The sequence below is a fragment of the Corythoichthys intestinalis genome, chromosome 5 (genome assembly GCF_030265065.1).
Source record: "Corythoichthys intestinalis isolate RoL2023-P3 chromosome 5, ASM3026506v1, whole genome shotgun sequence".
Classification (NCBI taxonomy): domain Eukaryota; kingdom Metazoa; phylum Chordata; class Actinopteri; order Syngnathiformes; family Syngnathidae; genus Corythoichthys; species Corythoichthys intestinalis.
The window spans coordinates 31,937,092-31,951,637 of NC_080399.1; the positions used below are offsets into that span (position 1 = coordinate 31,937,092).

At 38.1% G+C, this 14,546-nt stretch overlaps 1 protein-coding gene across 1 annotated transcript; it reads left to right on the plus strand.

The window, feature by feature from the left end:
- Positions 1-202: 202 nt before the first annotated feature.
- Positions 203-14,318, plus strand: morf4l1 (mortality factor 4 like 1). The gene is made up of 12 exons (XM_057837721.1): positions 203-345; positions 918-964; positions 1,027-1,094; positions 1,190-1,276; positions 7,742-7,819; positions 7,906-7,931; positions 8,160-8,251; positions 8,373-8,474; positions 11,013-11,101; positions 11,193-11,365; positions 13,799-13,883; positions 13,969-14,318. The coding sequence occupies exons 1-12, from the start codon at positions 306-308 to the stop codon at positions 14,051-14,053; spliced, it is 972 nt and encodes a 323-aa protein (XP_057693704.1). The 5' UTR covers positions 203-305; the 3' UTR covers positions 14,054-14,318.
- Positions 14,319-14,546: the final 228 nt, after the last annotated feature.

Sequence of the window (14,546 nt, forward strand, 5' to 3'; positions counted from 1 at the left end):
TCAGTTTTTATATATTTTAACGTTTTATTGAACATTTTTTGTATTTTTTTTCCAAGAAAAAATATCCTCATCAACTTGTTGTTCTCATGGTAAAACATGATTACTAATTTTCAATAAAAATCATTTATTTAGGACATGGGGCGAAAAAGGAAACGTTTATATAATCTTATTACATTGTCGCGATATGCTTGGTCGCATTTGTTGACGTCACCAGATCGGTGATGACGTCTATAAGTGAGCGGCACCGTTTCAGATTGGAATGGGAGCTGGCGATTTTTCCCCTATTTTGATCGTTTAGTCCGTGAATGGCGCCGAAACAGGACCCGAAACCTAAATTTCAAGAAGGTACCGTGCTTTCTGTGTGTGTCGTGATCGAATGGCGACGATAGTACCCGTCCAATTCGACGGAATGAAGCTCAGACATAAGCCAGCATCTCTACCGCTGCTAGCTTTCATTGTTGTTGCTTACGTGCTCGGGGCATGTTTTCTTGTCTCTGTAAACGGGATTGTCTTTATTTATTTTGTATATTGTAAGTCCTATTTCACCATAACGTCACACTAATGGAATAAAACACATTATCAAACGTTTAAACGTGCTCTATTTACACCCCGTTCGTTGTACTTTCGTGAGATAGCTTTTAGCTCATTTTTGCTACATTCACACTCAATGTTAGTTGACGGTTTACACATTCTGAAACAGCTTTCAGCTTCTAAATTATGAATGTACTTCGTTCTCAAAAAACAATATGTGTACATCAGTACAAGGAAAATCGTGGTACGTGCACAGCTAAGCACGTGTAAGACGAACATTTTAAAAATAGTAAATGCAAATATTCTGTCTCATCTAGGCATTGACTTTTAAAACGGTCCTGCTTGTGAACTGTTTTCCTGACGTAATGAATAAATGTTGTTGCTAGGTGAAAGAGTGCTGTGTTTTCATGGGCCATTGCTCTACGAAGCTAAGGTAAGTTCTTCAGCAGCATGCCGTTTTCAACGTGTTTACTTAACAAACATGTCTCCCTGCAGTGTGTTAAAATAAACGTCAAAGAGAAACAAATTAAGTACTTCATTCATTACAGCGGGTGGAATAAAAAGTAAGTGAGTCGACGGTCATTCACTTTAGTTTTAGTTTTTAGTTGACATACCGTAAATACCTTATTGTCTGTCTTCTCGATTTGTTTTTTTCTAGTTGGGACGAATGGGTTCCTGAGAGTCGAGTGCTAAAGTATGTGGACAGCAATCTGCAGAAACAGAAAGAGCTTCAGAAGGCCAATCAGTATGTACATGTATTATTCGTTTAGTTTCACACATTTTCAAACAGTGCAATGCAGTGCATTGAAAATGTCACGTTTTCTACCCACCGGTGTTCAAATGCCAAACATGAAAAAATATCAAGAGAAGCAATATATGACAAATACATACACGTGTTTTCAGTCAATCATCCTCTACATGTCTTATCCTCACTAGGGTTGCAGGTAGTCATTAGAACACCCTGAATGGAGTACCGCACGCTACACGTCACTTCTGCTCATTAATAATCATGACGTTAGCAACTGTTGCTAAGGGGGGCACACGCTACCGTTTGTCCCCAATAGTAAATGAATGGAAATAGTGTACGAAGGAGATGTTTACAGAGCTAAACCTACCAATTCTGTCCGAACATGATACCCCTGGTGCCAAATTAACTGTTAAAGATGTGGAAGAACATACATGTTCAGTTAACGAGATGGCTTGAGTGTCGAGGACTGAAAAAGACCTGAGCTGATCCACACCTTTTTCCTTACGCCACTGACAATGACGTTCTTCTATTTCAACAAGCTAACCTTTACCCCAATATGCCCTGTCTTTATTATATATTATATCCTCTGGTTGTCTTACGTCTCTGACCGTTCTCGGGGGTAATTTATATTGTTAGTTTTGTGTAGCGATCGCAAATGCTCCTCAGTGACAGCGAACAAACACTTTTAATTTTTTCATCAATAACAAATCTTAATTCTATTAATTTATTTACACTTCCGCCTTACTAAAGTTGTTTCTTTACAACAGAAAAGGTAAAAACCGTGGCAGTCAGATACCACTTTAATTTTTTTTTCCAGGTCATTCATTGTCAAACAGAAGCAGCACGGCAAAACGCCTCGCTAAAAAATAAGTAAAAATATGAAATGGCTTACCTCTTCGGGGGACGCTGTGGCAGGCAATGGGTCGGGATTGTCATTTGTAGGACCATGACCCCCAACAAAATTTTTACTCCATTTGAAGTAGAGCCGGGCGTTATACCGCAAATTTACCATTACCGAAATTCTTCACAATGACCGTCTTCATTTTGACAATGTCGGTAAATACGGTAATTTAATAAAACAACAAAATATGTCTTTTCATCCCGCTTTGACGCTGTATTGTTCGGCTATGTTCGTTCCCCTTTAAGAAAACGGTGTGTTTACGAATGAAGTCACGTGGTTATCAGGAACAAAAACCAAGCCCGGTAGGCTAACGCTAGCGGCTAACGCTACAAGGAAACGTGATGGAGTCGGGCTTAAGGTAGCTTCGCCAAACTTTCACCCGACATTAAGTAGACTTGGTGGCCTCCAGACGGACTTTCACCGGCTTTCCTCCCTGGTTCTCACGATTTCAGGAGCGTGTGCTTTCAGTGCTTTCTTCTGGTAGCCAGGCCACAGGCTAACACTAGCGGCTAACAGCGGCTACAAGTGAACGTGATGGAGTGCTGAACTTAATGAGTGGATTGTGCATGGACTTCATCTAGCAATTAGTATATTGCGTTATTTTGTACCTGTGTGTGATTTCTTTGATATTGTAAGGCAAGGCAAGGCAAATTTATTTATATAGCACAATTCAACACAAGGCAATTCAAAGTGCTTTACATCCCATGATGATCATAAAAATCACATTTAAATCAACACAACGTAGAAACGAAGACAAAAGATCGCATTTAATCACAGAGTAAAAATAAATAAATAAAATAAAAATAAAACAAAAACTACTACTAATAATAATAATTGAAATCAGCAAACGAGATAAAAACAAGAGGAATAGAAAGCAGGTAGATTGAAATATATAGACAGTTATAGATATGCAGTGCTAAACAAAAGCGTTTTTAGCCCTGATTTAAAAGAGCTAACAGTTTGAGCATACTTCAGACGTTCGGGTAACTTGTTCCAGAGGTGAGGAGCATAATAACTAAATGCTGCCTCACCCTGTTTGGTTCTTGTTATTGGAACATGCAGAAGACCGGTTCCAGACGACCTTAGGGGTCTAGATGTCTCATAGGACTCTAACAAGTCAAGCATGTATTTTGGTCCAAGGCCATTAAGTGTTTTGTAGACGAGCAGTAGTATTTTATAGTCTATCCTTTGACTTACTGGAAGCCAGTGTAGCGATTTCAAAACTGGTGTAATGCTTGTAGCGGACCGTGTGGGTTGATGTTGGCACACTCTTCGTGGTAGACAAAAACTTTATAAGACTTGTGCTCTTTTGGGCGAAGCCGTCCCAACTCTTTATTGAACCGCCAACAACTCGACGAAAACAGCACACGTCTACTAGGCCTGAACGATATTGGAAAAAACTATTGTCGCGATTTTTTTTAGGTTTGCAATATATTGCGATATTATATTGCGATATTAAAAAAAAAAAGATCTATCTTTTTTAAAGAAATTTTCACTAAATGACTTGAATAGCTGTTTGGAAATACTTTACATAACACACCGTGACCACAGTGTATTCATATAATACCGTCTAATTTGTTAATGATGAAGATTTCTGTATGAAGGTATCCAGGAAGTCATGTCTGCACAAAATAGATCATTTATTGAATACAATATTTTACACTTCAACAGCAGCAAATACATTAAATGATAAATAAAAGAGCAGGTGCATTAGTCCCCTTAGTTTTTGACAAAATATAACAAATAAAAACTTCTGTAAAATAACAACAAAGTTGTCAACATATTTGAACAAAAATATTAAATATGACAAATAAAAGAGTTGTTCACAAACTATAACAATAAATAAAAACCTCAGTAAAACAACAAAGTTGTCAACATATTTGAACAAAAATATTAAATATGACAAAAGAGTTCACAAACTATAACAATACATAAAAACCTCAGTTAAACAACAAAGTTGTCAACATATTTGAACTTAAATATTAAATCTGACTAATAAAAGTGCAAGTGCATTAGTCCCCTGAGTTGTTTACACAAAATATAACAATATAAAACTGCAAAACGGCAACAAAGTTGTAAAAATATTTCAACAAAAATATTAAGTATCAAAACTTTATGTGCAGCTGTACTATATATAGTTATTTGAAAAATACGGTTTACAATAAATTTAAATATAAAAGAAACAAACTCAATTGAACTTGTAAATAATTGAACTGAATAACTTTAAATAACTGTGATGAATAACAGAACCATTTTAACTCCCAAATTTCCTGCCTTCCTGATAGCTGTCACATTAAAAGAAGAAAAGACATTCCTTCAGCTGTGTTATGTATTTGTCTGCATATCGTCCACCTTCCTTGCTCAGCAATTCTCAACTGGGTCTCATAGGTTTTTGGCCAAGACTATTAGTTTATCCACTATAGCAGGCTTGAGACAATAACGTTGGCACGTAACAATGTTCCCACCTGTGCTAAAAAGCCTCTGATGGGGAGCTCGTAGCAGGAATGCATAGATACCTGCGTTTTAAATGGTCCCACATGTTTGACAGATTACTTCTTGCTGAGGCAACCATGGCGAGGCACTGTCGACAGGGCTGTTTTTTGTCCCTTATAGTCTTGTTCTTGCCAAAATACTTCCAAAACTCCTTTTGGATACAGTCTTCCTTGCTCCTCCAACGTGTTGATTGCTTGCTTTCACTTTGAGAACGGGCCCTCCTCCCTCCGCTCCGCTGTTCGGCCCCTCCTCCCTCCACTCCGCTGTTGCAGGGGGAGGGGGAGGAGCCGATGACTTGCTGGAGAGAAAGAGAAGCTGTGCGCTTTTTTTCCCCTCTCCTTCCTCAAAACAAACGTTTGTGGATTAAAAAAAATGAAATTAAAAAACTATCGCACGTCCTTGCGATGGGACTATTGCACATGCGCACATCGCGATGGCGATGTTTAAACGATATATCGTTCAGGCCTAACGTCTACTGAGTTTTTGTTCTCCACAAAGAGTAAGCCTACATCACCCCACACGGTATGCTACAATATATTTTATGATGGTAAAGCATTCATCATAAATTATAATCCAACAGTGACCGTTTAATGGCCCCAGCTATTTTTCTGCATGTGCTTGCTTTATTCTGTGACATTGCTGCCATCATTAAATCTTAAATGTTTCATTGGCATAAGAGCAATATAGCTATAATGTGTGTGTGTCTGTGTGAGGGCTGCATGTGTGCGTGCATGTATTAAAAATGCTCTGGTAAAAAAAAAAAACTGAAACCTTGAAGTAAAAGCTTGTGTTATTATGTCACAGCATTACACAGCATACAGACAGCATACTGTCAAGCTGTAAGGCATTTGTGTTACAACGACATGTTTGCACACTCGTCCTATTGATTTTTTATACAGTAATGTTTAGAGGTGTGCAAAATTTCCGATTCTTAGATTATTCGCGATTCGCCCGTGGAAGATTCGAGAACGATTCACAAACATCCAAATTCCGATTATTGAAATATGCCAAGTAAAGCAGAAGTACGACACACTCAGCGCGTCGCGCGGTCTTCGTTACGCAATTAGGGACGGAGCGAGAGTAGCTAAACATCATGCTTCTCATTACCCGGCCCCTCGGGTAACGCCAATGCTCAACTCACGGCTCTAGCTCAACTCATGCCACGAGATAAAAAAAACAAAAAAACAACATACCTGACTGCTGCCCGAAAAGCTGCTACAAGCCACATTATGTTACGGTAGATATCATTTATATAGGGCTAGATGATTTATAGCTTCGGTATCGTTACCAGCACATCTACAAAAAACTAGATGCGGGCGTTAGTAACGGCCGCCATCTTAAAGCAGTACACTTCCCTGCAAGGCTGTTGTTGCAAACCTTCCAAGCGAACCTAATTAACTTTTTATCTAAAATACTCCTAAATCGGTAAAATATTGACTATCTTTAAAATGGTTTTAAAACTTTCACATGTTGAAAGTAGACAAAAGAGAAATTATGGAATAACAGGAGCAATTTTAACAACTTTAACGGTTGATTCACAACATTAAATTAATTGAAAGTAGTTTAAAGCTGCTGATATAGAATGGGGACTGGAGTTTTTTATTTACTGTTATTTTTGTATATTTGTTTACTGCTATATGTTAACTTGATACTGAAATAGTAGTTTGGTTTAGCCTGAGAGGATTTTTGAACAATTTTGGAACTAATGTACAAAACAAATTTTAAAAAATTATTTCATTGCATTGATTCAGATTTTCAAATTATATAACAGTCCGCTTTGGTGAATTTATCGTCATTTACCGTTATCAAGGTAAATCTGCTCAATTTACCCTGATACGGACTTAACACCCAGCCCTAATATGAAGGTGAATGACTTCACCTTGCTGGCGTTAAACTGGTCATCCGGACATCCGCTCAAGCTGATTCGTTGTTCACATTTTTTCCTTTGAGTCTTTGGTTTCGGGAAACGTATGAAGAAAACATCTTTCATATGTGGACAGTCGTAATGTCTAGACTCGTTTCTACAAGTCCCATAGTAGCAGTATTTGATCGGCATGTTCGTTTTAGAAAGATTACCGGAGAAAACTAGCAGTACTAGCATTGGTTGTATGCGAGGGCATGTCTATAATGTCCCACTTCCGCTTTGTTCTGTTTATTTATTGACAAGACTAAAACTAAAGGGCAGTTTACATGGTGACAAGACTAAAACTAAAGGGCAGTTTACATGGTGACTCTGCAACACAAAGATGCAATGACTGAGTAGCGGACTCGCCACGCGTGCATATGGTGTCGGCGAAGACGAAAAATTATGAATCCTGCCTCCAAAGTGGAAGAATCCGATTGAGGGGGGCTTCCTCGGCTTGCATATCAAAGGCTCCCGGGGCGCGAGACCGCGCCGTTAACGTCGGCACTCGTACACGTCACATTGGGCGTGCGCAGCGGTGCTACTAAACATTAAAAACAGCAAATATGGCGGAATGTCGGCCTTAATTTACTGTTTTAATAATATTTTTAAATTAAATATGTTGAAGGTTTCAATTTTTGTGCCTTTTTGAACAAAAGAAAAATGCCATTGCTTCTAGTGGGCGGGCATATTTTTTTCTGGGCTGAGGGAGCTTGGTGGGGTCAAAGCATCATTCTCTGTCGCCCTATAAATCTGCACTGCCCCCTAGGGCCTGGCATAAATACTACATCGTTTTCATGCGGAATTGCGACATTATTTTTGAATGGAGACGCAAATGCAAATTTGAAATTTCTCGTATTCTCGGAGAGTCACCATGTAAACGGCCCGTAAGTCTAAACTTATCAGGTTACCATCAATGTGGTAAGTGCAACATAAGTTTATTTTGGTTTTTAAATTGTTTTTTTTTTTAAATCCCCCCGAAAGGTTTCAAACAGGAATCTGTGGACTCTTTATTGCCACTACTCTTTTTACATAGAAATGTACTTATTGAGTACCATATATCTATTGAACGTTTAGACCTACTAAGTCATCTGTAATAGGCGATATTTGTCCATCTGTTCATTGAGAAGGTTGACTTTTTGTGTTACATCTGTTTTTATCCTAGAGACCATTATGTTGAAGGAAGAATGAGGGGTGCTGCACCGAATAAGAAGATACCCGCGACTTCACAGAAAAACGACGTGTGGGTGCAACTTTTACTTTTTATTCTCTCCTGCTTTTTAATCAAATCAATTTTGCACTTGTTAAGCTTTTTTCATTTAATTGTAGGAAAACCAAAAAGAACAAACAAAAAAGTGAGTATGCACTTGTCGTTTTACCTGCACAGAATGTTATATTTCGATGCCATTTCTTCAATTCTTCAATCATTTCTTGTCTTCTTCAATTTGGCTTTGTACAATATTCTTCAATTTGGCTTTTTACAGCTATTTGTCGTATTTAGGCAATACAAATTTTCAAAAAATAAAATACCATTTTGCATTTAATATTAGCGAGGTAGTATTAAGTATGTTTGTCTGGTCTAGCTCCTGGTCCAGGAGAAGGACCGAGTTCAGGAGGGGACCCGGTCCACCCTCCACGGAAGAAGAGGGCTCGTGTTGACCCAACTGTCGAAAGTGTATGTTGGTAACTCCCTTACATAGAACTTTGTTAACATAATACTGTGTTTGAACTCACTGGGAAATAAGTTTTGCTTGCTGTATCAAGTAACGTCATGTAACTTGATCTTGTTTGGACAGGAGGAGACATTCATAAACAGAGTGGAAGTTAAAGTCAAAATCCCTGAAGAGCTAAAACCTTGGCTTGTAGATGACTGGGATCTGATTACACGGCAAAAACAGGTGGGTAGTTTGTTCTTCTGCCGAACTGAATAACTGCAAACCCGTAACATACAGCAACTACTATTGCACATCTATCAACACATCGGTGGAAAAACTGCGACCCCTTGTGTTCTTTTCATGGGGGTTTTCAAGTTCCGCAAATGTATTATGGATTAACTCCTTGATGCCTGCATTTACATTTAGAAATATAGTGATCCCTCCGTACTTCGAGCTTCAAACTTCGCGCCCTCAGTCCGCCACGGATTTTATTTCAATTTTAATAAAAATAATACAAATGAGCTGTCCCGAGCCGATCGCGTAGTCTCACTCTCGCTCCCTCCCTCCCTCCCTCCCTGCTCTTTGTTCCTCAGGCCGTGCATTGGAATTGCTTTTTAAAGTTAACGATGCTGACAGATGTTTGTGTCTGATCTTGCCAGTCACGAACTTAAAACGCGCTGCATGCGTAAATCATCGTTTGACTTGTTAAACAGTTGTAGTGGCAACTCATCGTGTGTAAGTGAGCAGTTGAGAGGAGTGAGTGGAGTCGCTCCGCTCAATGAAGCATTTATTAAAGCCAAGCATTTTTCTACTACTGAATATTAGTTTAAAAATAATTCGGTGGGACAGTAACATGTTTAAAACTTTTCATAATTATTACATTTGAAGTACTTAAAAACCATTTATTAAAATATACATGTTTTTAATATGGGGGAATAAAAAGTCTTGTATGTATCTCTTTGCAATAATAAATCTAAATAGATAGATTGAACAGAACAAATAAAAAAATGTTTTTTGGGGGGGTACGCTACTTTGCAATTTTCACTTATATCGCGGCAGGTTCGGGTCCCTATTAACTGCGAAAAACTAGGGATCACTGTACTTCAAAAAGCGTTGGTGTAATACATAAGTGCATAAAATATTAACCCTTTAACACCGAACGTGTTGGCAGCGACGGGTTTACGCATATAGTCTTTGAAGCTTCGTCACACTGTAATTACGTCACCCACGTGCCGCTGGTTGGTCTCATTTGAAAGTGCGGAAGTTGATGTCCACATCAGTTTTTATTTGAAGTCAGTCGACCAAGTAAAACAGGAGATAATGTCATTTGAGTTTCATAGTTTTATTGCACTCATAAATATGCATTAAAACGCTGCATGGACCATGTATCTATCTCCATATTTCCATAATTTCCTGCCCTTTTTCAAAACCGAAAGCAGCACAAAATACTACATATCCCAAGAGCCGTTGTGATGTCAAGAAAATGAACCAAATGTGAACATTTTTAATAACTTTCCGAGCGAGGTGCCAACTAAGGAAAGGGAGGCATGCTAAGCAAGCAACGGCCGGTTGGATTGAGTGACTGACTTTGAAACGTGCAGAATGAATCTAAAACTAAATTTAGTGCAAGCTAATGCATTATTTAATTAACTCAAGGAACAAGATGAGCCGTATTTGTCGTTTTTTTCTTTGGATGAGTCAGCGTCTCGCCGAGTAGAAGTGACAGCAGCGCGCAAACGGCGAAAGAGTAGGCTGTGTGACATTGTGTGTGAACTGAACTACTTGTCAATATTTTTTGAAAATACTTTTTTTCAATGTTATATTTTTCTTCACTAAAATCTTTTCAATTTTTATATAGATGTGTGTTCGAGAAGCTTGATTGCATGTACGTATATATTTTTGATAAGGTGATGGGTACAATACCTAACTTCACAAAGAGATATCCTCCAAACCCTTTTTGTGTTAGATGATATGTATTTTTTTTTCACTATTTTGCACTATATATAACCTGTTTTGACCATAGTATGTGTAAAGGCCAAAAACGCCAATGACCATACCTTATGTTTGTGTTGAATTGTCAAACATAAAACTATTCAATCTTACTTTTTTTCTACTGAATGTTTATCCTAACAAGTTGAATAAATATTATCTGGCTTCAAAACGGTTGGTCGAGCATGTTTGGTTGTCAATGGGACATCAACATTACAAATTTTGAAAAAAGACTTTGGGATTTTATTTATTTATTTATTTTGCCTTTTTGGGTCCAAAATGTGGATTATAATTGGTCAGTGAAGAAAACAACAGTTCAAGGTCTCCTGAAAAAAGGGACCCAACTTGGCCATTGTGAACATTTTTTTCTTTGAAATATAAAGGCAACATCAAATCCGTGCAAATTTGGCCAAAATAGGCTTAGGTGTTAAAGGGTTAATAAGAAAAAAAATTAAAAATACAACAAAAATTGTTAACTAAAATGAAATTACTGATTACAAATTCTTTTTAAAGATTAAAAGAATTAACAAAAACATATATAGGACATAAAAAAATATGAAATATTTTTATTTTCAAAGGCTTATTTTTAATTTTATAAATTTTCTTTTGAAAAAAAAAAAAAATTCTCCGTGCCAATTGATTTCATGTCTACCACTGTCAATGGCAGTCAATGAGTTAATTCTATATTTATGTACTTATGTATATTTTGTTAACTGCAAATTCATTCTAAGTAAAATATACACAAAAAAACACAATCACTATAAAAAACCTTTTGTCGTTCACTGTCTTCAGCTCTTCCATCTGCCCGCTAAGAAGAACGTTGACTCTGTTTTAGAAGATTATGCAAACTACAAGAAATCGAGAGGAACCTCTGACAGCAAGTAATACTTTTTTTGGAATGTTCCCAGACGTGTGCTTGTTTTCTAAGGTATTGGCAGGGGATTAAAGGTTCTTTTGTGCCATTCACTCCAGGGAGTTTGCCGTGAGCGAGGTGGTTGCCGGTGTGCGGGAATATTTTAACGTCATGCTGGGCACGCAGCTGCTTTACAAATTTGAGAGGCCGCAGTATGCAGACATCTTGGCCAACCACCCAGATACGTCAATGTCGCAGATTTACGGCGCCCCCCACCTGTTAAGGCTCTTTGGTAAGCCCTTTTACACCAGGTTAGCTCTTTAAAGGGCACTCGAATATCTCGTTGGCTTTCATTGACACCGCTAAATGTTCAATCCAGTATAACAGGGAGAAGCTGGCAGTGGCTGATCACTGCCAGCCCTCCAGCCAAAATGGATTGGACGTCTAACCCCGTCAGTGGGTCTGAAAAATTAGCATTCACAGCCAGTCTTCCTGGTTAAAATGAGTTGGACTTTTCTCACCATGAATGGCATGCAATGAGTTAAATACAATGGCAGGTAAAAACCCCAATAAACTTGAGTGTTCCTTGGGTCAATAAGCGGTGCGTATTCCTGTTTCTATTTTAATTTCATTAAATTAGATTTTATTAACATTGTAAGAATTAAGTTATAATTATAAAATACAAGAATGATTATTAATTAAAATTAAATAAATGCTTTTTTTTTTTTTTAATGACCAAAAATAATCACTTCCTTCTAAGGGGGCAAAGATCTTATGTATCAAAAAAAAGCTGCCCTCTAGAGGTGTGAATCTTTAACTCAAAAAACGATTTGGTTCATATCTCAATTCACAGGCTACAATCCAATTTAGGGACAATTAATAAAAAACACTAACCCATTTAAACCAATTCGATTCGATACAAAGTGACAATTTTAATGCCAAATACTTTGTTCCTGAGAGAGAAAAAATAGATTGCAATACTGTTCCGGCCTAATGAACATATGTACATTCAGACAACAGATGCAAAAAATAAATAAGAGCTGTTATAAAACAATTAACAAGCGCCAAAGTTGCATAATTGTGACAAGAACGTTGCCGACTTAAACTAGCCCAGAGCTGCAAATATGATGCCTCATGTAGTCACTGCTTTGCACCAAAAGATAGCAGACATCTGCCATTTTTAATATAAAAGTCACATAATGTATGAGTTGAACATGAAGCGCTCGAATTGGTAGTGATTGCCACGCTCTCTGCTGGGGTAAAGTCTTGTTTAACCTTGTTCTTTAGCTTGTTATATTGTTCAGGCACACACTTTTCAGCAAAAGACTGTCTGATGGGTAATTTGTAACTGTGGTTCATGTCTCGAAAGCCTTTGTTTTCAATTACTGTAGGGCTGAAACGAGGTTAGAAAAACGCATGTATTTTTTTCCTATCCGCGCTTTTCCGTGCTAGTTTTGCAAGCCGCATTAGCCTCCTGTCCCCAGCATCAGTCCCACCATGTTGTCGAGCAAGGTGATTGTTGATGTTTGTCGTGCTTCCCATCTATTTGATGGTTTCTCTGCAAAGCTTGCAAGCAGCTGACATCACAGACCGGTAACTGAATCAAATCGGTTTATTTTTACACCTCTACTGTCACTGTAGTGACCACTGTCCCGTGAGAGTTGCATTTGCGTTTTGTTTAAATAGTCAAGATCTGCTGATGTTCAACCTGATCATTAAGATCAGGGGTCCCCAAACTTTTTCCTGTGAGGGCCACATAACTTTTCCCTTCTCTGATGAGGGACTAGGGTCAGTTTGTAACAGAAAAAGTGTCACGATTGCAGGAGTGCCTAAATGTAATAATGTATTGTTTTTCAGAAAGCCACAATCAAATAACCCTTTCTGGATTCTTCACGGAACAAAAGTAAATAAAATAAAAATAGTAATGTAATATATAATATAATATAAACGCTATTAATTAAATAGATAATAACCAAATAACCCTCTCTGGGTTCTTCACAGAAAAAAGCCAGGAAATAAATAACACTATTGAGGTAAAAAAACAATCAAAATGCTCTCTGGTATTGTTCAGGAGGCCGGACTAAATGTGGAGGCGGGGATACGGCCTGCGGGCCGTAGTTTGGGGACTCCTGATTAAGGTAATCACAAATCAGTGCGTTTGGACTACATGTAGCTTTATTTCCCCGGTATATATTTTCCAAACAAAATTTTCATAAGGCAGGAGGCGCTGTGTTGAAGGCATTTGAACAATGGCTATTTGTAGAACCAAAACCAAAATGATTCTTTTTGTTATTAGGTGTACTATTTTTCAGTGGCCGTCTGCATTTTTACCAAAAAGCTCCCGTAGTACGTGCCTTTTTATGAGCGAACATGTCCTTACAACGTCAGAGGTGAATAGCCAGTCTGTATTCTGTACTGTAGTAAACCATTTTTTACAAGTAAGAGCTATGCATAAAGTGCATTCCAACTTGAACTAGCGTGCAAGAGGACTACAACCGCTACCACATCTGTCTGCTCAGAACAAAGGTCGGAAAAAGTCTGGTCTCAAATTCTGCTGTGACATTTGAACAGCTGAATTTGTATCAACACAGCAGCTACAGTGATGTCACGGTGATGACCATTTGGGATGTTCCAGAACCGGAAATGCATCTCATTAGTTTGGGGTGATCATTTCAATCTCATGTAGCTGCTGCTTTGTTAATGTCTTCCTCTTTGGTCTTGCAAGTGCGAATTGGAGCCATGTTGGCTTACACTCCCTTGGATGAAAAGAGCCTGGCACTGCTGCTCACCTACCTGCAGGACTTCCTCAAGTGAGTGTCAGTTTAGGGAGAGAATAATCATCACCAGTTTACCTGTACAACCAAACAATCTCTTGACTTAATTGCCCCGTTGCAGGTACTTGGTCAAGAACTCTGCGACGCTCTTCAGCGCTAGCGATTACGAGGTGGCCCCGCCGGAGTATCACCGCAAAGCCGTTTGAGGGTTTTTTTTGTTTGTTTTTTTTTCTAAGAAAGGAGAGAATCGTGGATCAGGATGTGCAAATACTCCATGAAGTGTCGGACCAACTTGTCAATTGTCTTTCGTGTGGAAGCTGCAAAGTACGCTCTCCCTCTATTGGTATAATTTTTTAATACCACCCTTTGGTTTGTATATCATTCGGCAATGAACTTCAGCATTTCACCATTTGTTTCTTTATTTTTGTTCACATTGACATCTTTTTCTAATAAAACTACTACATTTCTTCATGTGACTTTGCTTAACTTCATAACACTTATGTAAAAAAAATTGCACTCTTCTTCGAAGTATCTTTTTGGCTGTCACACTTCAATGAGAATGAGATCAGATGAATTATATTTAGCACTTTGGTATTATTTGGGCGGTGTCCCGAGTTGCAAAGTAGTGTAGTGAGAACCAGCCAACCAATCAACTGCACAAAAATCTCAGCAATCTATTGATGCTGTCTCACAATGGAA